This window comes from Dermacentor andersoni, chromosome 4 (genome assembly GCF_023375885.2).
Source record: "Dermacentor andersoni chromosome 4, qqDerAnde1_hic_scaffold, whole genome shotgun sequence".
Lineage (NCBI taxonomy): Eukaryota > Metazoa > Arthropoda > Arachnida > Ixodida > Ixodidae > Dermacentor > Dermacentor andersoni.
In genome coordinates this window covers 132,499,752-132,523,767 of record NC_092817.1, presented here as the reverse complement: position 1 = coordinate 132,523,767, position 24,016 = coordinate 132,499,752, and the positions used below count along the sequence as shown (strand labels likewise).

General features: G+C 44.8%; 1 protein-coding gene across 2 annotated transcripts in view; it reads right to left on the bottom strand.

Annotated features, from left to right (window-relative positions):
• LOC126537821 (uncharacterized) overlaps positions 1-24,016 on the bottom strand; it is an 82,616-nt gene that overhangs the window by 26,493 nt on the left and 32,107 nt on the right. For both annotated transcript variants that reach the window (XM_055074458.2, XM_050184904.3), the window contains 2 exons: positions 13,100-13,396; positions 2,281-2,658 (listed from right to left, as the gene is read on the bottom strand). In XM_055074458.2, the coding sequence (XP_054930433.1) occupies positions 2,281-2,658; positions 13,100-13,396 (675 nt within the window). The remainder of the gene's footprint in view (positions 1-2,280; positions 2,659-13,099; positions 13,397-24,016) is intronic.

The window sequence follows — 24,016 nt, the reverse complement described above, 5'->3', positions numbered from 1 at the left end:
AATAAAACACAACTGCAATGCAAAATTTGCACTTCTTGACACTACACAGCATGCATGTGAAGTTGCGACAAGTGGCACGATACGATGCTAATGATGATGATGATGATTACTTATTGGCATCCACATTGAAACAGGGTGGTGACAAAGAGTAACCTAGCCGGCTTGATTTGTTCAGGTATGCTATACATGTTTTTATTCCAGCACTTTTGTATGTGTCTCCTTAATCTTCCTTCTTTCCTCAAACCTGCTCTATCTACCTTGTACTGCTACCCAGTATTTTTGTACAAGTCTCCTTAATCTTCTTTTTCTTCCTCAAACATTCTCTATCTACCTCTGCTGCATGTCATGCCACCTGGTGTAATACGCAACAGCAATGCAAAGTGTGCATACATCAACGCTATGCAGCGCGCCTCTCACATTTGTGGCATGTGGCACAATTTGATGTTAATGATGATGATCATTATTTATTGGCATCCCCTTTCAGAGGAGGTGCTGACACAGTCAGCTAGCCAGCTTGATTTAATAAGGTATATTGTACATGTTCTTTGTTCTAGCATTTTTGCATGCATCACCTTAATATTCTTTTGCTTCCTCAAACCTTTCCTGTCTACCTTGAACCGCTACCGATAAACTGCTACATGGCGTACCACCTGGTGCCATAATTTGCAACTACAATGCGAAGTGTGAATGTATCGACGCTATGCAGCGTGCATTTCACATCGCATGACAGCTGGCACAATGTGATGCTAATAATTATAATAATGATGTTTTATTGGCATCTCCTTTGAAACAGGGTGGTGACGAACAGTTACTTAGCCTGCTTGATTTAACCAGGTATGCCATACATGTGTTAAATTCTAGGATTTTTTTTATACATCTCCTTAATCTTCTTTTTCTTCCTCAAGACTTCTTTATGTACCTTGTACCGCGCTACCTGCGCAACTGCTACATGGCGTGCCACCTGGTGTTACGTCGTGCAACTGCAATGCGAAGCATGCACGTATAGACGCTATGTGGTGCGCACCTCACATTGCATGTCTCCTTGTGTGTTAGGCCACGTGTGCAGGGCATTTTTCTGCTACAAACTAGTGATCACTGGCGTGGCTCAGTGGCAGAGCAGCTGACTCCCTCCCGTCAAGCGGGTAAGGTTCTATCCTGGCAGGAACTAGGTTTTTTTTTTTTTTGCATTCCCGGCGATAAGTGCGACGGACACCGATGGCAGAAGACACCATCGCAAACCAAAATGGCTATTAGAATGAGCCCATAACAGCTTACACTGTAAAACATTAAAGCCACCGTATCCATTTGTGTGCAGCGCATCCACACCTCCATCACACTACCAGCCTCGTGCACCTCTCTCCTGTTCCTCTTCCATCTTTCCAACGCATGAGTCCACAGCGCCAACGCGTGCGTGCTGGCAAAGGCTGCTACCGGCGCTGTTGACTCGTGTTCCAGAGGGCTGGAACGGAGACACAAGAGGCACGCAACCCTGGCAATGCAGCAAATGCGCACAGCATGTGCAGCCCACAGATGGGTGCAGCAGCTTGAGTTCTTTTTTTTTTTTTCGTGTTCTTTTTCATTTCGGCACGGACACCCAGTAGCCACACATTCAATTGTTGCAGTCAATTACACAGCATAGGAACACTGTGGTAGAAGTAGTTTAGCTTATGAAGCGAAGGCGGTTTTGGTTTCACATCTGAGTGCACTGCGCAGACAATTTATGGCCAAATTTTCTGGATAAGGAGCACTTCAGAATCGGGTAAATACCGTAATGAGACATTGTGAGCTACGGTTATTGCCTGAAAACCTTCCTATGGCAGTTTGGAAATAGGCATTTACAACGGGAAATGATATGTATTCAACCCATTCACTGTCCTTAAGCTCTGCCATGACAGACACTGCCACTAAAGAGGTCATTATTGGAATCACTACAGGGATCAAGTGTATGCGCGCCGACTGGTCAAGCTTTATTTATCCAGTGAAGGCCACTTCAAGGATCGAAATAACTAAATTTTGGTCCCACAGAAATGTGTAGATGCCGGCCGGGACATTCACTCGAGATCGAATTAACCGAAAAATTGAATCAACAGTAGTAGAATTATTGGAAATATACTGTAGTTTAAATATAATAAGGAAGGTGCCTCAGAACGATTGAAACATTAAAAAAAATTCTTAGGATGTCATCACCATCACTAGTGGCTCTTCGTGCAAGATGGAACGTTTTGACCCAATGAATATGTCCATGTCAGCAAGACTGGGACTGATTTGTGCGACAGTTACCTGCTCATTACGTTCCCAGACGTCCCACGTGCAGTCAGTGAAGCAGACCCCTTTCAAGGTCTTATTCCTAGCAAGCAACTTGACAAGGGACTCTCCATCAGGCTGGCTCATGCGGAAGCCTTCAAGGACAAGTTCAGTGATGCTGGAGTTGCCGGCCATCGCCTGGAAGACTGAGCTTGCGTCATGGATGCGCCTAGCACACAGCACGCTGAGCTCGCACAGGGACGTGGAATCAGCCAGCAGCTGCTTGAACGTTTCCTCATTGTCGTGCACAGTGAACCAGCTGTCTATGGCAAGGCTGCACACGCTCGTGTTGGCGGCCAGACCCTCCAGGATTACTGCGGCGATGCTGGCCGAGCCCCCTGCTGCACCTTCTCCCTGCAGGCAACAAAAACTAGCACTAAAAGCAGTTCACTTTGCTTTTCTTAGCTTTGGCTGCACATCCATCACTGAAATTCTGTTCGTTCTATTTAAGCCGCTAACCCTTAGCCAGAGAAACCATGGCTCTAGTCTGAAGTTCCTTTGCCAGTGAAATGAAGAGCATCAAATAGTCAACATAACAAATATAGTTAAATTTTCATCTGGCTATGGCACCCCGCAAAAACACCACTTTTCAATAACACCTGTTAGAGAGGGAATTATTTTAAAGGAATACTCACACAAATTCCAACTTGAAATAACTGATAGATTACAATGCTTCGAGCTTATAGGTATCATCTGTAGAGTATCAATAACAAATGCAGCTTAGAGCATATCTTAATATTGAAGTTTGTGGGAGCGACGAATCGGAGAGTGCGACACCTACTGACGTAATCCTCAGCATAAGTCATATTTGTAAAAAATGTGAAGTCATGAGTTCCAACGACTGATTTCGGTGACTAGCAACGTCATTGGCTAGTCTCACCATTCTCAAGATGTTTCAGCATTGTTTGCATTGTGTGTCTTGCCCTGACCGCACACGAAGCATCCAGCAAACTACTTCTTGTTTATGGATTACCAGGTTACTAGTGCCACGGCCAGCAGTAGCAAAGCTGGTGGTGCCATCTTGTGACGATTTGTAACAACTACAATGCATTCAAATAATTTTTTTGTTGTATCAGTGTTATTGTCGAAGGAAATTACCGCAATAGTATGATATGTTAATGATTATGTTGCTACCAATGCTTTACAACAGCCACTCAGGTAAGATGTTAATTGCAGTATTAGTTTTGCATGTTCTCCGGTTAGATGCTGCATAACCAGATGTCACTACCAGCATTGTTCTTGCCCCACATCTCTCCAGTTGCCTAGCAAACTGCAAATGTTAAGAAGTTTGCGGATACACAAAGTATGGCTAAAACTGTCTAACGTGTTTCATATTATAATGTCAAGATCATACTGCATAGAGGACTTCTGTCCAATGAGGTATCATGACAGTGTAGCAATGCACATGTTTCCCGCCAAATTAGCAGACAAAACAGGAGCACGGATGGCATCGTAGATGGTGTGCTAGTGTGTGTCACAGATCTGCAAGCTCAAGTCATCATTGTTGCTTACAAGCATGCTGCTTGCGTCATGGGGCACAAAGAAAGAGGTCGGTACCATAAACAAGGCAAAGTGTAGACGCTCCCAGCTGCTACGATGGTAGGCACCATAAAGAAAAGTGAAAAATTAGTTTTAACAGGAACTGAGAGGCAACGGCATAATAGAAAAACTATTTTGGAAGTCACACGAGGTAGCAACAACTCCCACAAAATGATATACTCCTAAACAACTTTCTGTGGGTATAAAGCAAATGCTATGAGGCTTGCATGTGTGTTACTGCGCCAATTATTCTGGTAGCATTTGAGAGTGAATTTGTTTTCTTGGAAAAAAATACTGAATCAGTATAGCTTCCACGTGCGACAATTTCGCATTCACCCAAACGTAGAAAAAAAAAGCAGAAAAATAAGATAAATTTAGCATTTTGTAGCACATTTTGTCTTACTATGTTGTTGTAAATAGCATGTCCATGTTTTCCCCAACATACAGATGAAAATATGGCAAATTTTTCAGGAGCACTTTTAACTGTGCGTGTTTTGCCTCCGCATCTCTCCCTCATTGCCATGCAAGTATATGGGACACTTTCTTCCAAAAAGGTGTGTTCTTTCAAATGTGCAGCCATTGCTGTACAGTCATGTTCAATGTGAGCTGCAACGCAGTGCCCATGTTCAAAGGGGCTTCTAGGCAGCACAGCAGCACCAACATACTAAATATTGGCTTAATGAATACTAGCAAGAGCATTTCTTATGTAAACTAAAAGACTGCTCAAGAGCCTGCTTTTCTATCTAAATGTGCAAAACAAATCGACAATAACTATGATCAATGGAAAGAAGAAATATTTTGCAGAAACTTTTCAGCAGTTGGGGAGGAACCAAAGACAAGACTGGAAGTGGGCTTTACCCCAAGCCACCTATGGTTTTCTTTAAAGGGCCCCTCACCAGGTCTGGCCATTTTGAGCTGACAAGTGCAGAGCATATAATGCGCGCCAACAATCGTGTTTGCAAAGAATTACATTGCTACGCGCCACGGAAAGGTCTGAAATGTCAATCCGAATGCCGTTTTCCCTTCTCCTCACGGCCACTGCACTAGAAGCCGGACGGTGACGTACTGGCGTCCCTACGCCTACTTACTCGGGTCCGCAGTGCCACGTAGCTCGTGGTGACAGGCAACTTCGAGAATTATTCAAGGCACCATCTGTTATTCGCATGATCTGTTGCTTGAATTGACAAATTAATGTTTAGAGAAATAATAAAGCACACAAACAGAATGTCTGCGTGTTTTTTGTTTTACTTTGCACCGAAGCAAGAGAGATGTACTTCCGCTTCGTCTGCTTGTTCGCACGGTCGTGCAGTCACGTGCGCAGATACCGAAACTGCACCATTTTCTACCGTGTTCTAGCGTGTGACCATGCTCTGCGATCCGCTTGTTCTGCCTCAGCATTCGTGTAGCACTGAATTATACTGCTAGTTATGTGTCTTTGTGCACAGCCCGCAAAATCGTGTGCTGCACCGTACCAGACAATCACAACAGCTCGTGCGCGGCGCCACACACACACACACACACACACACACACACACACACACACACACACACACACAAACAAAAGGCGAGGAAAGAAAAAAAACAATCAAGGCGGGGCCCGTGTTGTATGCATCACGCAATCCTCGAGGTTCGGTATAAGACAACACAGGGAAGGAATTCTGCTTGCAGAGGCTAGACGGGGCGAGTGGAGAGAGCGTCTCACTGTGCAGTGGAGCTCACCTTCTGAAATCATAGGTTCGCGGCACTGAAATAGTTCTATCTCTGCTATTATTGAGCTGATTTGAAAAATTTTTGCAGCAGAACGCTCCCTAGATGACAAGTTTCACTGTACAGTAATATATCGTTACTACGAACACCACATTACCAAACTTTTCAGATTTACAATTGTTTTTTTAAACCCCGCCAAAATGCCTATAGTTTCAATATGAAAAACTGAATACTACGAATTTCAGATTACGGAATATTTCAGAATTATGTCCGTAATTTAATCCCGTAATCACCAAGATGCTTCGTTATTATGAAGTTCTGTTGAAGTTTCAGTACCGAATCCCTGAGGCCTACACCTATCATCATTCGCAGCAGCAGCAGCCATGCGCTAGGGAACCCAATTCAACGGGTACAGCCCCAGCAGCATAGGCATCAGCGCTAGCATCGCGTATGGTCATGTTAGGACTCTCCTACTCGATTGGGAGAGTGGGTCCAACGAGGGCTCCGCGCTGAGGAATTTTTTATTGAAAATCCAGATGGCGCCACTGTTGCATTCTTCTGGACGCCACGCCCCCATGCGCAGTGGAGGCCGCGGAGGCGCCGGTTGGCAGCGTCGCGTGCCGAACAGAAGCACAGCCGCCGTCGAGCGCAGCATTGCAGTTGCGTTCGAGGATGACTATGTCTGGATTAGCCAGAGCCACGCAGTCAGATGGATTGCGTTTGCAGTTTGCTTTCCTTTTTAAACCTTATGTGCTTGTTTCACTGTGTCAAGATATAACAAAATGCAGAGCTCATATTCCGAAGAAATGGGGATCATGTGCAGTATGGGATGAGGTACAGGAATAAATGAGCTGTGTGGCATAATTAGGGGTTAAATAATATTGGTAGACCTTTGTTTTTTTCCTTTCTCAAGGCGATATATTGAATGCTAACAAAATTTCCCCAATGCCCTCATAACGACAGCAATTTGACATTTAGGGAAAATGTGGGTCACTAACATTATTCGTTACGCGCAGCACATTTATTTTTGTAACTTAATTGTGTGTTTTGAAAACATTTACGGAATAGCCATTTCCTTCCCTATTTTCATGCATCATACGCCTGAGATGTAGTTGGTTTTCCAGATCCCCTGGGTGAATAAAGCAAAACACATTGTTTATATATATTTGTTTGGATTAGGAAGCATGTTATCGGTTGTCTATGTCTTCAAGCTCGCTCAGGTTTCCATTGTTACATGCCTCCAATCTGAATGACGGTTCAACTGAGAGGAGGAATATTCTCTTTGATGACTGGCCTTCATGTGTTGCATAAATCTTCCGTGGATGCAGATGGTCCAATGGTTGAATTACAAGTGGCTGCTTGCAAACACACAGATTACAAACGACAAGAGCAACCGCTAAAGTGGAGCTGCATCATGTTCTGTATAAAGTCCAAGTGCAATAAGATCCTATCGCGTCCTGCACACTTTGTGCTTTAGGTACGAGTGAAATCATGCAAGGATGAGACAAGAAAGATGATGGCTTCTTGAGTGCCACCTTCCCGTGCAAGCAAAGGGAAAGCGGGGGAGCGGAGCAAGCTCACTGTAACGCGATTAAGCACATTTGAGGGGTGGGCCAGGGAGGGGGATTTGGCATGCATCTCGGCCGTGTTTGCATGGCTCTAAGCATGGCTGAGCACATACACAGCCGCGCACCCTGCTTTAAAAGTATCTGCTGCATGTGCAAAGGGTGGGTGTGCCGAAACGGCGTGGCATCATGTAAGTTGTCTTAATGCGTGATTAGTATTGAAGGTTGCATAAGCTTGACTTTCGGCAACCCGTTGGAGCAAGAGGCAGATAAAGCATTTGCTTTCCGCTGCCGGCGCTTTTCATGATAGCACTCTCTCAGTGCGGGCGACGCTACCAGCCGCAGGGACGGAGTGCATGTGAAAATATGGCTGGCTTCGCTTAATTCGTACAGCTGATGGAAAGATATCGTTGATGCGGCATGAAACCTTACAATTTGTTGTGAACTCCCAAATTCAGCAAAATGAATTGTTTTCTCATTCAAATTTGCTTTTTTCGATTGCCCGATAATTTGTAAAATTCTGTGGCCCATTTTTGTGTAAGGAAAATCGATCGACAATTGCACTTATTTGAATAAAAGATCAAATTTCAATAAAACAAAATTTCGATACACTGTATTTCCTCACATAATGAATTCACTTGCGCAATGAAAGCATCCCACTTTTCTACTAAAGGAGTTTGTTTTCTTCTTTTACTCTCATAATGATCGCACCCTGAATGTGCTGCCCTGAAGTAGGAGACACATGGTACGATTCGGCGTCTCATACTGTGTCTGGTGGGTGCAATTGTGTCTGACGCCATGTCAGACGCCAAATCGTATCGTGTCTCATACTTTTATTGCAATAGCAATTACATGGACACTCCAGGCACATTTTTGCCGCCGCCGTCATTGTCATCGCTGCGTGCCACATGGTGTAGGTGTGAGAAAAAGCACGTGAGGGAAACCGACAATCGCGGCTTAATCTACCGCGTACAAGGGAGGAAAGCGGGAAGAAAACACGCAGTCTTCCGTCGCGTACATGGCGCCAGGAGGAGGGGGGGTGGGGGGGAGCGCGGCATGTTACACCGGCAGCAACTGCACATTGCACGGCCACGGCAAGCCTTATCTTCAAAGCGATCTGTGTCAGAGGCCGCGTTCTCGCCGCTCAGTGTGTACTGGAGTGAATGCTTGCAAGTTTATACGGCCGATAAAACTACTATCCTTACATCGTGTAGCTGTCTACACATTTGCTCTCACAATCGATGGTTCGCATTTCGGGTGAAACTGACTTCTCTTTAGGGGTGGCGGTGGAAAAAAAATCGCTCAACTCAAACTTTCACCCCGCATAATGGATGCACCCTCCAACATTGCACATATTTTTTGGGAAGAAAAGTGCGTTCATTATGTGAGAAAATACGGTAACAAAGCAAATTGCCGACTTTACCTATTTTGTTATAGCAAGGTTTCACTGTATTGCAATTGCAATACATTTTCAGTCATTGAGTAAGTGTAAGTGACCTATGTAATATCTGTTCCATGACCAAAAAAAAATATTAAATAACTGCTGTTCTGAAAAACAGCAAGTGCATAATAAGACCTAATATTTAAGGCGACATTTTTGGCAATACATCACAGCACAACAGCACATACACACCACACTGTCCAACCTCAAGAACACCACACGGATGCTCTAATTTCAAGCTTTCTGGCTGAGGCAATCAGAAAGCTGCTGCTAATACTGAGTGACAGCTGGCCATGCATCTCATGGATGGCTTGTACTTTCTTTGCTGCATACACATGACTAAACTCTCATCCATGTTCCGAGATCATGGGAACTATGTTCTCAACTTGCATTGTTAGGACAGTTCCCAGCTGGTGCACAGAAATCTTTAGGCATCAAGGCAGGGCATTCACAGAAATGTCCCCCTATGCTGCTTTTGAGTGAACACAATTGAGCCTGAATAAACAAGGAATTATCATTGACATTCGGTTTCAGAGCACTGTCAAGAAAACGCACAGATAAGTAGAGTGCCTTCGCGTGCATTAGCATATATGTGTACAAAAAAAGTCGAAATTCAGTTCTTTTTAATTACTCATGAAATATGCGCAGATACTGCGCACCCACTGTAACTCATGTTGTATTCCTTTGTTAATAAAAAAAAAAAGACAGGGCTATGCCACCAAAAAAGTTTATTCCTGGGAGAAGTTACTAGATGCCGGCATGTTAGCACCAGCTATAAAACATTAATTGCCAATCTGGTCACAGCCCTTGCTGCACTATCATCTTTTGTTGCACAAAATAAATGTGCCGACCAGTACACAGCTATGCAACATTACACTGCCACAATATAATACTCTTCTCTTCTAGCCTAAATGTGCGTTTACATTATCACACATGTCATTATGACTACAGAAACACTCTAAACATTCCATTACAAGATATAATTCTAAAGTCACTAGCCAAGCTCATTTTGCATTCTTTGTCTATAATGTGAGCACAAACAGTTACCAAACAGATTGATATATTATGTCATGTTAAACTGTAATTATTATGCATGCTCATAAAAGAACAATTTCTGTAATATCCTGCATCATTTCCCAGTAAATACTCTTATCTGGACGCATTTGTGTCATCTTCTGAGTCTGTACTGCTACCATCGTTCAGAAACTTGAGCCCAGATGCAATCAGAATGCACTGAAATTCATCGTTCCCGTGGAGCAGTGTGCACGACATCAATGGTATCTTCGAAACTACAAGTACTCATCAGCCCAACCAGGAAAAAATTTAAACAACTTAGCGCAGTGGAAAAAAGAAATGCAAAAGCAAAACGAAACAAAATAATTTATCTTTAAACCATTCGATGGCACTAGCCACACAGAAGCACCCTGAGAGCAGCAAAATATGAATTTGCAACAATCGACAGTGGGCTATCTACGGGAATTTGCAAGGACAAGAAAGCGTCAACCACAAGCACAGTCAGGGTGTCTAACAAATTGACATTTCCAAATTCTCCGAGTTTTCCAGGTTTCCAGTTTTCCAGGAGTGACCCAGAACTTGTGTCGAGAGGGGCTGGCACCATGTTGCCCAATGTTGTTACTCTCTAGTAAGCATGCTAAAAAATAAAGAAAGCGACTTAATCCAGTTTGACTAGTAAGGAGCAGTGTTTATTTTATTCCAAAAGAACAAAGAAGCCAGGGGTTAGTAAAATGCAAAGCGAATAAAATAACTTTATAAAGAATCCTAAAACTCATTGCAAATCGAGTCCAACATTCTCAAATACGAACAAAAAGAGGAGATGCATACAGAAGCAAATATTTTTGAACACGAGCTATTTCTATCAACTGGTAGCAAGCTCATTGGTATGAGGCCCTAACTTTGACACAAGTGAGATTCTCTCTCAGTAGCTGGAAAGACAACCTCAACTGTCCTGATATACTATCAGTCCGCGCATGCCATAGTGTTGCATTTCCCTGCTTTAAAGAGTTTATTTCAGCTTGGATGAGGGACACGAGCATCACAGCTTAAGCCAACACTTTGTTTTTTTGAGCTCAAGCTCCTTCAAAGAAGTGGCAGCACACTTCCTTTCCCGTTCAATCCTCAATGTGTAGGTCTTTGTGTTCTTGTGCTCCTTCCACCGCGCATTCGCCCTACGGACCATTTCAAGCATCCTCTTGGTCAATTGTACAGACAGCGCCCAATGTTTCGGACTCCCTAGGGGCTGTGAGAACGTCCGAAAAATCGGGCAGTTAAAAAAAATGAATGCTTCTCTTTTATTGCCCTTAAGGGCGCAAATGGCCACAGGCACATCTGAAAAAGCTCTGAAAGCCTGCCAGTACACTTATTAGGCATGCCGGTGCTCGTACTGTGAGAGGAGGTGGCAGGTGCACGCGTGTATAATTAAGGAATACAATCGCCGACCGTTTATTCGGACCTCACAGGGACTGCAGAAATGTCCGAATAAACAGGTGTCTGAAAAATCAGATTAAGAAAAAAAGAAATCCTTTATTTCCACGCACTTATTCTGGCTCGGCAGTAGGGTTGAAGAAATCGTAATGCGCCGCTGCACGCTGTTCCGTTTACGCGCAATCAGATAAGCCTGAATCTCAGAGAGGGTCGTACGGTCACTATAGGCAGCTGAAAGCACAGTCACTGCTTGTGCACGCTCCGTATGCGACGGCAGCGTAGCACATGGTGCGTCATCTTCCGACTTGGAGTCATCGTCCGGCAGTGCAGCAGAAACCTGACAAATGATCTCGCCATCATCGAGTTCTGCGCATGTCAGTACAGCAGCGTGAGCACCTGTGAGACTGTCAAATGAGACGGTGTCCGGAACCACTGCACAGGTCTCGGCAGAACACTTTCGGCGTCAGTAGGGTGCACCTCGGAAGGCAACAAATCCTAGGCTCCCGGCACCCACTTGCCGGCATTCCCCAGCGCAGTCTGCGCGGGCACTGTCGGTGCCATTAAACACTTGGCGCTATGTTTCAATATGCCATGTTGCATCACCGCAACCTCGACACAGCGCACAAAGCAAACATCACCACGCCGTCAGGTCGATACCAGTCGCACAAACGAAAAACATGGCCTACTCGCAGCGTTGTGCACGAAGAAACATACAAATCAGCTGCTGGATTGTCTTGACATGGCTTACTAAGCTGAGACCGGAACTGCTGTAGCCACAAACCAGGCAGAAACGATAATAATGAGCGGGGTCTTGCAGTAGCGCTACTTCGTGGGGCAGCAAGGAAGTTCCATTCAAAACAAAAATGGCGTTCAGCAAGTCGAACCATGCACCCGTCAGAGTCGGTGCATGGTGCTTTCGATCGAGTTGGCTCAAGGAGTGTCCGAAAAATCGGACGAGAGGTTGCAAGGTGTCCGAACTTTCGGCAGTTGTTATACATTATGGTCTATGGGGAGAATGGCGGTGCCGCGAAGCAGACCGAATAAACGAGCATGTCCAAATTTTTGGAGTCTGAAAAATCAGTCAGCGACTGTACATACTGTGCCCAGTGACAACTGACCCTTCCCACGCCTGTTATGCTTCACCGCAGTATGTTCGCTTATGCTCCAGAGCGTAACATTGGGTATTGAGGCGAAGCTGACTTTCGGAAAGTGGCATTAAGAAATGTGCCGTGCTTTCTAAGCTTCGAAGCCAATCGCGAGGACCACAAAGGCGGAGTAGGGGCCACTGCTGACAGCAGCAAATTCTTTCAATGAAAAACACGGCACCGAAAGGCAAGAGGTTTAACAGCGAACGTCGAAGCAGCTAGGCCTAGCGTTGCCGCGGCGGTGGCTACGACTGCCAGCGGATCTGCATGCGAGAGCGCCGGCTTGAGGCGGCAAAGTAATCAAAATGGCGGCGGTGGTGGCTTTGATTAATGCCGCTTTGGACCTGTGATCAAGGCAGAAAGTCCAGAAAATTAGACAGCTAAGGGCTCTTGGGTTCAAAATTTCAGACATTCTTATACATAGACTTTATGGGGTACATATGTGGTCGTGTCACGAAGCTGTCCGAATTATTGGAAATCCAGAAAGCCGGCTGTTAACTGTACACTGGCAACTCCTCCAGCCGATGAGACGGCGTCAAAGACCATTCGTTAGGACTCCTCTCTGTTACTTGAGCCAGAATTAACGCAACTTTCATTCTCTTTCAACAAAATTACAACTAATTTTCCCTGATTCTCCAAGTTTTTCCTAACTTCTCAAAATCCCTGAGAATTTCCCAGTTTTTGTTTTGAGGTTTTCCCAGTTGGTAGACATCCTGCACAGTGTAGCCAGAAGTCTATGTATATTTCCTTGTGAGCAAAAACATTATACTTGTTTCTATCATCATCAGACAATCTTTCCATCAGCACCACAACTTTAAAACACGTTGCCAATGGTTTGTGCTTTAACGAGATGCTGTTTGCAAGGTTTCCTTCATAGGTGCACAGACACACAAATAGCACTAGTGTCATGGAAGTCACAAATATGGCATCACAAATATGGAGGCACCATTTCTCACCGTTCCAGTGATGTGGACGTCAACGACCTTGAGCATCTTGAGCGTCCGAGTCGCGGCCAGTCCATCCCTGAGGATCTCCAGCGATGACCACACGTCGCCAATGAGCTGTAGGGAATCCAGCGTCAGCTCACAAAGCTGGGTTGCCAGCAGACGGCAGATGACGAAGATGGCACAGGCCGTGATCCTGGTGCGCAGGTCGCACTGGCTCAGCCGCAGGCATGTCAGCGACTCGTTTGAGCGCAAGGCTTCACAGAAGAGGAGCAGGAAGGTACTTTGGCGCGCTGTTGGAAGCACAAGCTGTAACAAGAAGGAATCAAGAGCTAGTAGCCCATACGTAGCAGTCCACCTATCGACAGCTATTAACAATGCTAATTAACGCAAAACTTCCATTTCTTAAACTGCAAGATACCGAGGAGTGAGGATGACCGCTGCAGTAGCATATTGGCAAAGGCATCGCATGCCTAATGAAAAAGATGTGGGCTCCGCTCACACATGCTGCATTCATACACATTAATTTCCTTTGTTCTTACTATTTAAACATTTCAATTACGAAAACAATTAATTTTTCCCTGTGGTTTCCTTGCCTTCATTGTTTCCTTGACCCACTTGTAACTAAGAAAAATCAAGCATCTCGAATCCACTTTTTTCACCTGAACTTATCTAAGATGCACCACAGGCGCTATATGTGACCACATAAGAAAAAGACGATGAGTAAAACGAGAGCAAGGTGAAAGCAAGAGCCAAAGTTTCGACAAGTGCAAGGCAACATATGAAGACAAGTCCACTTGTCGAAACATTGGCTCCTGCTTTCACCTCGTTCTCATTTTGCTTATCGTCTTGAATTTCCATTTCTTGCCTTCCCTGTGTTTTTCATATAAGAAAAAAAAACACAGTACTAATAATGTTTTCGTGACACAAGCACACAAGTTCTCACATTCAGTGGCAATAGTGCTTACCGAAACAAGCTCTTACAATGTTATGCAGTAGTTCTTACTCTGACAGTTCCTTCTGACTACACACACAATAAAAATCCACATTTGTCAAGCAGTATATGTACATGTTCAATCATCACCACAATTCAGGAAAATTATAAGATTGGGATCTGCTCACAAATAGGTAGATAAATGTTTTAGGTTCTACTTGAATGTTCTAACATCTTGGTTACTGATAAGGCCTTTCCGTTAATTTACATCTGTTTTTCTCGCGCTTTTTTGGGAGAGTTGGCACATACACTCTTATGAAATTCTTGAAAGGAAGTAAAAAACTAAATGTGGCCAACAAAGAAAATAACCAAGGGCTTTCCGTGAAGAGTGCCCGCTCTGCATTGATATGCTATTGTTAATTAGAATTTTTTTATTGTGAACAAGCAACTAACATTTCAGTTTAATGAGCAAACGTTTATTACTTTACTTAATGCGATGCCAATACAAAGGTTGTGGAATATAATGAGAAATGACTGATAACAGCACATAATAGCAACTTAGGTCTTGTGTGGTCCTTTATTTGTGACAAAAAAAAAAACACACACACGCACAAGAAAACGCAGAGAAAAAGACGAGGAAAAGCCTGTAAAATCATTTTTAAATATCCTTGTGAAAATTCATCCCGGCGCCAGTAATAAAAGCAGTCTCAGATGGAAACATCGTCATCTCGTACATTGTGTACATTACGAACGTGTAAACCAGGGCCGCGGTCTTGTGATGGTTCGAAAGGGAACCGTCACAAGATTGCAGTACCTCACGTTTGATAAGGACCGAAGATGTGCGCGAAAAAGTGCAATAATTGAGAAAAAAAGCACAGACGCTTGTTTCCAGTATTTGACGAGGTTTGCGTAAAGATTGATGCAACAACGTTTGTGCACAGAGGCATTGTCATGGTTACACTCACACTGTTTTTAAAAATTTCATTTATTTATTATGCAGGCTTTCCTTTTCATTAAAATCGTCGGATCCATCAAGAATCCTAGGTAACTTTAAATGCTGTTATTGGTAATTTCTCAACGTGATACAAAACTTTTTCATTGACGTCTCATTCAATAGGTAAATTTATAAAGTTAGCTAATTAAACGTTTTCGTGCACACTGAATGAGAAATATTTGCAGCAGCCACCATAAACAGCACCCACCAAGGTACAGTGAACGTCGTTCGCGTAGTAACTTCTGGTAATTTTCAATTCTTAGCAACCTTCAGTTACGATGGCAGAATACTGCAGAGTAAATGTGAAGTGACATACTGGTCATTGCATGTTGGCCAGTATTTTACATTGCTTACCAAGAAAAAAGCTCCATGATATTTTTTTGAACAATAAAGGGATAAAAATGTTCACTGGCTTTTTGATCTGCGTCGTCAACCTATATTTTGAATAAGCTCGGTTATTTGAGCTCATGGAGAAAGGAAAAAAACTCGGGAGAGGCTCTACCCCTTCCATGCGTTTGGACAAAAGTTTGGAGAAAGTCACATGGTACTTTTCAACTGCAGCGGCCATGTTGTCGGGGCACAATAGCAGTTTTGTTATGGCAATGTGCATCATGCGTGTGCTGCCCCGCAGGTCTCTAAACCATGGCAAAGGCACTGTGTGTGCAGGATTGCATTTGTCTCCGTGTTTTGTTCCACTAAGTTATACAGACCCTGCTTTTCCCGCTGTTGTTGTGGTCAGGTGTGACCGCAAGAAGTAATAAGTGTGAAATGAGCATGCATGCAACGGCGTATGCCATGTACCACGCCACGGATGAAGGACGATCTGAGAATACATTCCAGATTGCTGTTATAAAATACTCTTCTAACAAGATGGAATTGTATAAAACAACACACCTCCGAGCCATCACAGTATACATGATGGCATGCCTTAAAGGGCCCCTCGCCAGGTCTGGCCATTTTGAGCCCACAAGCACAGTGCATACAATGTGCACCAGCGACCATGCCTGCTAAGTATTACAGCCCTAGACACAACGGAAAGAGATTAAATTTCAAAGAAAGCGCCATTCACGCCACGGGTGCCGCGCTCCTGGCTGAACAGTAGACATCAATTGCGCAAGTGCGCCTACATACATGGCAGTGCTATGACGTTACTCTCGGTGACACATGACCTCGAGAATCATTCAAGGTAACATCAGTTAGTTGTATAATCTGTTGCTTCAATAGACCCATTAAAGTTTAGAGAAATAATAAAATGTACAAAGCGAATGTCCGCGCATTTTTGTTTTGCTTTGTACAGTAGCAAGATGTGTACAGGGGTGGTCAGACTTTCCCAGGCGGCCCCGCCCGGCCAAGGAAGCGCAGTTTGCCTCTAGCGCGGTGCTGCCGTTGCAAGCCCGCCATGGCACGTGCTGGCTTCGAACATATGCCAGGAGGGGGGTGCATACCTCTCCCTTTCGTGCTCTCCTTGATAACACATCGAGGAAAAGGATAGTGCGGCACGTGCCTTCACTGTTCACTCTTCGAATTCCACGGCTGTGCAGCACGTGGCGTAGGAGGCAGAAGCGTTCCAGAAAGTGACGCACTATGCTTGCAGCCATATTTAGTTAGACACATGTACTTGTCCATAGTTTTCGGCTTCATGGAGAGCAATAACATGCATTTAACTTCCCATGGCCACTGCTGTGGCTCTCTCAGCCGTCTGCGCAAGAAAATTCGCTGCATATGAAGATGGTCAGAGCCCAAAATGTGCTTGTGTTGCCGAAGAGTTCTTGTTCGCTGCGACGTTGCCAGCACTCTGTCCTGAGCTGCGTGCTATTGAGTGGGTTTACAGCTTCCTAAAATGCAACGCTAATAAAGACGCTCGTAGGCTCGAGCAGCTCGCACATGTTATGGTACGCTTTTCCGAACTGTTCAGTGCGTTCCTCCACAGTACCTTCTATCTATCAATGCTAAGTTTTCCGCACTGATGCTCGTCCATCTGTGCTCACAAAACAGAGGACTCGTGCTATAATGTCAGAAAATAAACGTCTTATATATATGCGTTTCACGAAGCGCCGTCAAATGTCCCATTAATGTGTTGAGGCCATGCATGATGGTCTTGAAACTGCATGTTACCTCAATTTTATTTTGCCCGCTGGTCGTGTGATGCACAGATAGATTCATCATCTGCGCCATTGTGCTATAATCCGACTTGCATGCTCCTGGCTGCACCGTCTCAAGTGCCATTTGCACCAACTGCGCAAAAGTGTGGTATATTTGCGTTTTCACGGCAATGCAATGTTTTCAGCAGGGTTATGCAACTACAGTCGATGACCGATAATTCAGACACCTTCGCAGCACCGCCAAGTACCCCATAGAATCAATGTATAAGAACGCCTGAAATTTAGCACGCAAAAACCCTTTGCCGTCCGATTTTCCAGACCTTTCAGGTCCAAAATGGCATTGATGGAAGCCACCACCACCACCATTTTGATATCCCGCCGCCTTGAACCGGCGCTTTCGCACGGAGGTCCACTGGCAGCTGTAGCCCCAACTGCAGCAACGCTAGGCCTACCTACTTCGACGTTTGCTACCAAGCTTCTTGCTGTTCAGTGCCACATTTTTCATTAAAACGATTTACCACTGTTAGCAATAGCACTAACTCTGCCTTTGCAATCCTCGCCAATGACTTCAAAACTTGGAAAGCATAATGCGTGGCATTCTGCCGGAGCCCTAAAGTCAGCTTCGCCTCACTGTAGCAGTGTTACGCAGTGAAGCACAAGCAACGTGTTGCGGTGAAGCATACAAAGAGCGGAAAGAGGCAATTGTCACGGGACACAGTACGTATTCCTTAATTAGACACGTGTGTGCCCCCGCCATCTCCAGCCCAAGTATGAGCACTGATATGCCTAATAATTGTAATGGCCTGCTTTCAGGGCTATTTCTGACTTGCCTGTGGCAATTTGGGCTAATGGGGCAAGCAAAAGCCAGTGCTTCAAAAGGTTGGTTGGGTATCAAAGACAAAAGTTATGGTTTTATGCCAAATCGACTCGTATCTGTTCACAGAGGCCACACGACACATGGGAAGCTGACGCACTGCCTCGCAATGTAAGCGTGTATACAGGATGGTAAGATGGTAAGAACATTGTTCTCGACTGCCATCACCATCTCTGTAACACACCCTATGGTGGCATCTCATCTCAGCGCCGTTCGTAGAGGCATATTCTCTTGTCAAGCTTCTAACATTGCTATTGGGCGTAATACACATTGTCTTCTGTGACCAAGCATATCATAAGCACATCTGTCATTTGGAACACATGTAAGACATTTGCCATCACTTTTTGTCTTGCACCTGACAGTGCAAATTGTTTTAGCTCATATGTAACTTTATATGTCTTGCACCCAGGCGCATATCTTTGGTCTTGCTGGGCTCCAAAATTTGATTTGCCTACGAAAGGATGTTTCTTGCTTACCCATATAAAAGTGTTTGCAACATACTGTGCATGGTATACCGTCCGTGGGAAGGCAAGCTTAATTGGCTGCTGTTAGCATTGTGTCTTGCTTCACTCTTGAGCAGCACTTACTGATTACACACTAATAAAAAACTTTGCCAAATGGCTACCGATTACTGCTGTACTACTCCAAATGTTTCAAACTGATCAATTTTTCTGCTATGAAACTGCTCCGAAGTGCTGGTGTGGCTGCTCCTAAACTGCTCCAGAACAACATTTTTCCTGCTCCAAAAATTTCTCGAAATCCTAAAATGGTTGGACCCCCACTGTTCATGCTTTATTAGTGGCATGAGCATAAAGTGACAATCTTGTTTCCTGCGCAGCACTTGCAGTTCACCTCCCGAGAGGGCCGGGGACGAAATAAAAAAAAATGAGCAAAACATACAGTAAAAGCTCGTTAATTCGGATTTCACGGGACCGGGAAAAATGACCGAATTATCTGAATGACAAATTAATGAATGAGCAGGAAAAACAACATTAAAATCAAGTTGGAGAAGCATACCTTTATTTACTGAAGTATTTTGCTATAGTCGTCTGCTTTCTCGTGCAGATTTTGGCTGACATCACAATTTTTCTTAACTCTTCCAAGTGGCCAACAGCCCGTGAACTGTCGAAAATGCTCAGGCAAATGTCCTCCAATATCAAAAGCGCATCCATGACTTCTCATGAGGTGCGATGAGGTCGCGACTGCACCTCCTCGCATGACTCCATCTAAATCATGGTCTTCCCGGGCGCCCGTGACATCACTAATAATTTCTTCATCGGTCAGGAGACCAGTCGTGGCGACACAATCATCAATCGCGATGTAGTCCTGAAGGGTCACATCTGTGCAAAGGACAGCATCGAAGGTTGGGCAGTTATCGGTGGACTTGGCTGACGCCTCGTTAGCTACTGCCGCATGCTCGAGCCTCACAAAACCGCTGTGCCGAAAACAGCTGGCGATGACTTGCGGAGGTGTCTTTTTTCACATGTGGGCGATGATGTACACTGCACCGAGTAAGTACACTTCATACAGCTTTCAAACTTCTGAGCATAAGATCATTCACTGTAGCAGGTGCTTTCGGTACTTCGACTTCACATAGTGAATGATACCCTGGCTGAAGGGCACATTTAGTGTTGGGTGGCAAAAAAACTACCTTGACGCTCTTCAGTTCGGCTGTACACTTATGTGCACTGCAGTTGTCAACAACACTAATTATCTTGTGGTCCTTAGACGTGAAGTGCTGGTCTAACTGCTACAGCCAGCCTCGAAAAATGTCCGAGGTGATCCAAGCCTTCCTGTTCGCTCTGTACTCGACAGGAAGGCTTTTGATGTTTTTAAAACGTGGCTTATGCATCTTCCCGATGACAAGTGGCAAGCGCTCCGTGCCAGTGATATTGGCGGCAAGAAGCACAGTTATCCTTTGCTTGCACTTGCCACCAATGCACGGGTCCCCTTTGAAGGTCACTTTGTTTTGTCGGGCAGAGCTCTGAAAAATAGAACAGTTTCGTCTGCATTGAGCACATCACTTGGTTCATGTGCAGCGATGTGCTCAAGCAACTTCACATTTTTCCACTGGATGGTCACGCTTTCGTCAAGGCTGGCCTTTTTGCCGCACACGCTTCAGAAGACGCATTCATGTCTCTCCTGAAACCTCATGAACCACCCTTTTGAAGCTCTGAACGATTCAATGTTCATCATTGCAGCGTACTTCTCACCTTGTGCCATAACATGAGAGGTCTGCTCAATGGCAGATGCGCGTTGCGACAGTCAGTAACCCACTGGAGCAAAGCTTCTTCAAGATGGGGATGAGCTGCGGTTCGCAACTGCTTTCTTGATGCATGAAACTTCGCGCTTTCAAAGGCTTAAGAATCTGTTGTTCATTTGTCACGTACGTTCCTAACGAGCTCCGCTTCACATTGTACTTGGTCATAACATGCTGTCGCGATTCACCGTTCTTCAAAGCCTGCAAAATTTCCACCTTAGTCACCAAGTTCTTGGCTTTGTACTTCTGCCGCTCTGCCGGTGTTGCCATCATTGTAGCAGAAGATGGTGGTGGCATGCAAAACACGGTAACAATGAAAAAAGAAAACTCCGCAAGAACAGATGATGCCGACTCAACAACACAAGGGAAAATGGTGTCGAAGGCGCAGTGGAGCGAAGAAAGAAGACACCGACCTTCGGTGACGCTGCGATCGCCTCCACTAATTGATGACGATAGCGATGCCTCTCAGGTTTTGGTTTCACTCCAGTGGTGGCAGCACTGCTTTACCACACTTTCATGTATCGGCACCCGTCAGCATTTGTCCGAATTAAGCAGTGCGGGGCCAAATTCTGACAAATTAACAAAGGTTTGGTCTCATAGACTAACATGCACTTTGGCCGGGACCAACAGAGCCATCCGAATTATCCGAATGAATGGGTGTCGAATTAATGAGCTTTTACTGTAGTACAGTACAAAATTTATGGGTTGCATTATTGATATGACATCAGAGCATAAGTTTAGCTACAAGTTGAGTTGCTGAAGTGTCTGGAATAATTATAATTATTTAGAAATCACTGATTACCACACACCAAACACAAAATCGTATACTTGAGACCTGCCACATGAGCATAAATTTGGCAAAATTACGTGATACCAGGAAGCAGAAAGCGGAAGTAATGACGTCACGGACAAGAAGGTGGCATGACATTTAACCAGCTAATTAATGGAAAACATTTGCCTGGCATAACATGAACATCTGCCTAGCAGAGTGGATGTGACGCGACTCCCTCCTCTCTTGTGGGTCCCGGCACTCACCTGCTCGCTCGCAACAGCTGTGCGTGAGCACTCGTTACATGCTCGACATCACCGGAGAGAGCGTGTAAGGTGCATTTCATGTGCTGCTCGCTAGGGGGCTACGCCCCACCAGGTGGCGCGCACTGCACTTCCCTCTTAGTGTTCCTGTATATGCTCCCGCAGGGAGCAGAGTTGCGCATAACTTTTCCGGCGCCGCTCGCACCGCTATTGGCCGAGCGCGAAAAATGACGTCAAATGATCCGTGCCGCTGCGAAGCCAACTTTACGGACGCATCGCCGACTCATGCGAACTCGTCGTTTCCGTCCGTACCATCGCCATTGCAATCAGTGGACCGTCGATCGTGCGTTCAGAGGAGCAGCTAGAAGCTCTTGCATCTTGAATCTTTTTCTACTTGCAGATTTGTTGCTACTAAATAGTAAGCACTACTAAATAGTAAGTACTACTAAATTGTAATAGTAAATAAAAGTAAGCTTTGCTTAAAATGTGCGCATGTCAACATTTGAAATGCGCTTAAATCTGTGTCTGCACCGCATGTATCGAAAACGTGCAGCTGTTGTGAACCATGGTTAGTGATAAATGGCACTCTGTTAACGGTCACTGACATAACTGCAGGCACGATAGCTCTCTTGGCGACGGTCATTAATTGGCTGGTTTCGGCAGCCAAAATGCGCTAAGTGTCCACCTTACGTGTGTGAAGCTGTAAACACTCTTTAAAACATTTCTTGCTTTCTGACCATGATAAGACAACTTAATATGCATGCTGAAAATCACTGCACCGCTTTTTGTGGCAACGGACTGCGCGTTTGCGAGCGAACTTTGGAGCTGTTCGAGCCACGGGAGTATTTTATTTTGGGGAATCGAAGGCGGTCCTACTCCCTATTTGTACGTTCGTGTGTGTGTTTGTATACGCGTGTTTACATAGGTACATACAAAGTTTCGTTTGGTTGGAAGCCCACCCCCTCCGGCTGCACGAATGACTCGTTCGAGCGTAGCCTGTATTAAGAAGTGCCCTTTGCTAAGCGCCTGCGAACAATTGGCGCTTGTAACTCGCGACCACTAGAGAAAAAGGCGGAACACCGCGCGGCATTTGGCTCCTGCGCGCGCGAGGAGTGGCTTCGCTGCAGAGCTGGATCACGGCGGCGGACGTATGCGCAACTCTGCTCCCTGCGGGAGCATATACAGGAACACTATTCCCTCTGGCCCTTCCTCACTCCTCGCCCGCATATTCAGGGTGTCTACCAAGTTGACATTTCCAAATTCCCCGAGTTTTACAGGTTTTCCCTGAGTGCCTTTGCAAAATTCCCCAAGTGATGCAGAACTATGTTTTATGTCAAGACGGGCTGAAACCATATCGCCCAATGCTGTCACTCTCTAGTAAGCATACGAAAAATTAAAAAAAAAAAACTACTTAGTAAGGAGTACTGTTTATGTTATTCAAAAAGAGAATAGAAGGGAGGAGTTAGTAAAATGCACAGCAAATAATATGTCTTCGAAAAAGATTGCAAATCGAGTCGGACATTCTCAAATATGAATAAAGAGGAGATGCATACAAAAGCAAATATTTTCGAATATGAGCTATTTCTATCAACTGATAGCAAGCTCAGTGGTACGAGGCCCGAACTTTGTCGCAATTTAGATTCTCTCTCAACAGCTCGTAAGTCAACCTCATCTGTCCTGACATACTCTCAGCCCACGCACGACGCCTCAGTGTTGTGTTTCGCTGCTTTAACCCTTTGACGGTCAATGACGTAAATATACGGCGCTGCGAACAAGTTCGAAAATGGTCGATGTCGTATATTTGCGGCACCGTCTGTACATTTAAAAAGCTCGGCAATTTCCTTACTTTTTCTTTTCTGTCATGTACTGTCACTGTGTGGGGATACAGGAAATTTTTTTCGCGTGCCTCCCTCTCTCGGTTTTCGTTGCGTGGTTTGGTTTAGCGCTAGTTTGCTCCCGCGTGTCTATATACTACCGCTCGCACATTGGCGTGCGCATGGGCGGGCGGCCGTTTGGATTTTGTTTCCCGGGCGGTTTCAGCTTTTTGCGCTTGCGAAACTGATGGCTATCTCGTTCCTAATCGCTCAAAGGGCGACCGCTTGTATCTCGCTCGTTTAGTGCTTACAGGGGTGTGCATAGGAAGGATGCAGCTATGCATGCGTTTCCGTTTCTTTTCTTTTTTTTAAGACTCGCGAAAACTAACTGCCCTAGCTGGTTGGCGATAAGATGAAAATTGGCGGAAGTTTGTCACACGTGTTGCTTTTTTTTTATGGGCACAGAACCAAACAGTTTTCTTGAGTGCGGGCACCTACGCAGTTCGATTACGCTATGGACGTACATATTAGTGTAAGAGCAGTAACATTTGAGGCTTGCGAAATATTCTCGTGTGCATATTTTCAAAGCCTTGAACTATGTGCATAAAAATGCATCAAATTTGTCATTCTGATAAGTTTATTTCCTTTTTTATTGTTGTTATTCATGAATGAAGAGTGCATATATACCAACACAAAACATTTTTTTCTTACTTTACGGTCACCCTAGAAAAATAACGGTAAATTTTTTTCGAAATAAGTGCCTATGAAGAATCGGAATCTGCTATAAAAAAAAAATCGACCCTGGGTGGTCGCATATATCGAAAAAAATCGACCCTCAAAGGGTTAAAGAGTTTATTTTGGTTTGGATGAGGGACACCTGCATCTCGGCATCAGCCAAGATTTTTTGAGCTCGAGCTCC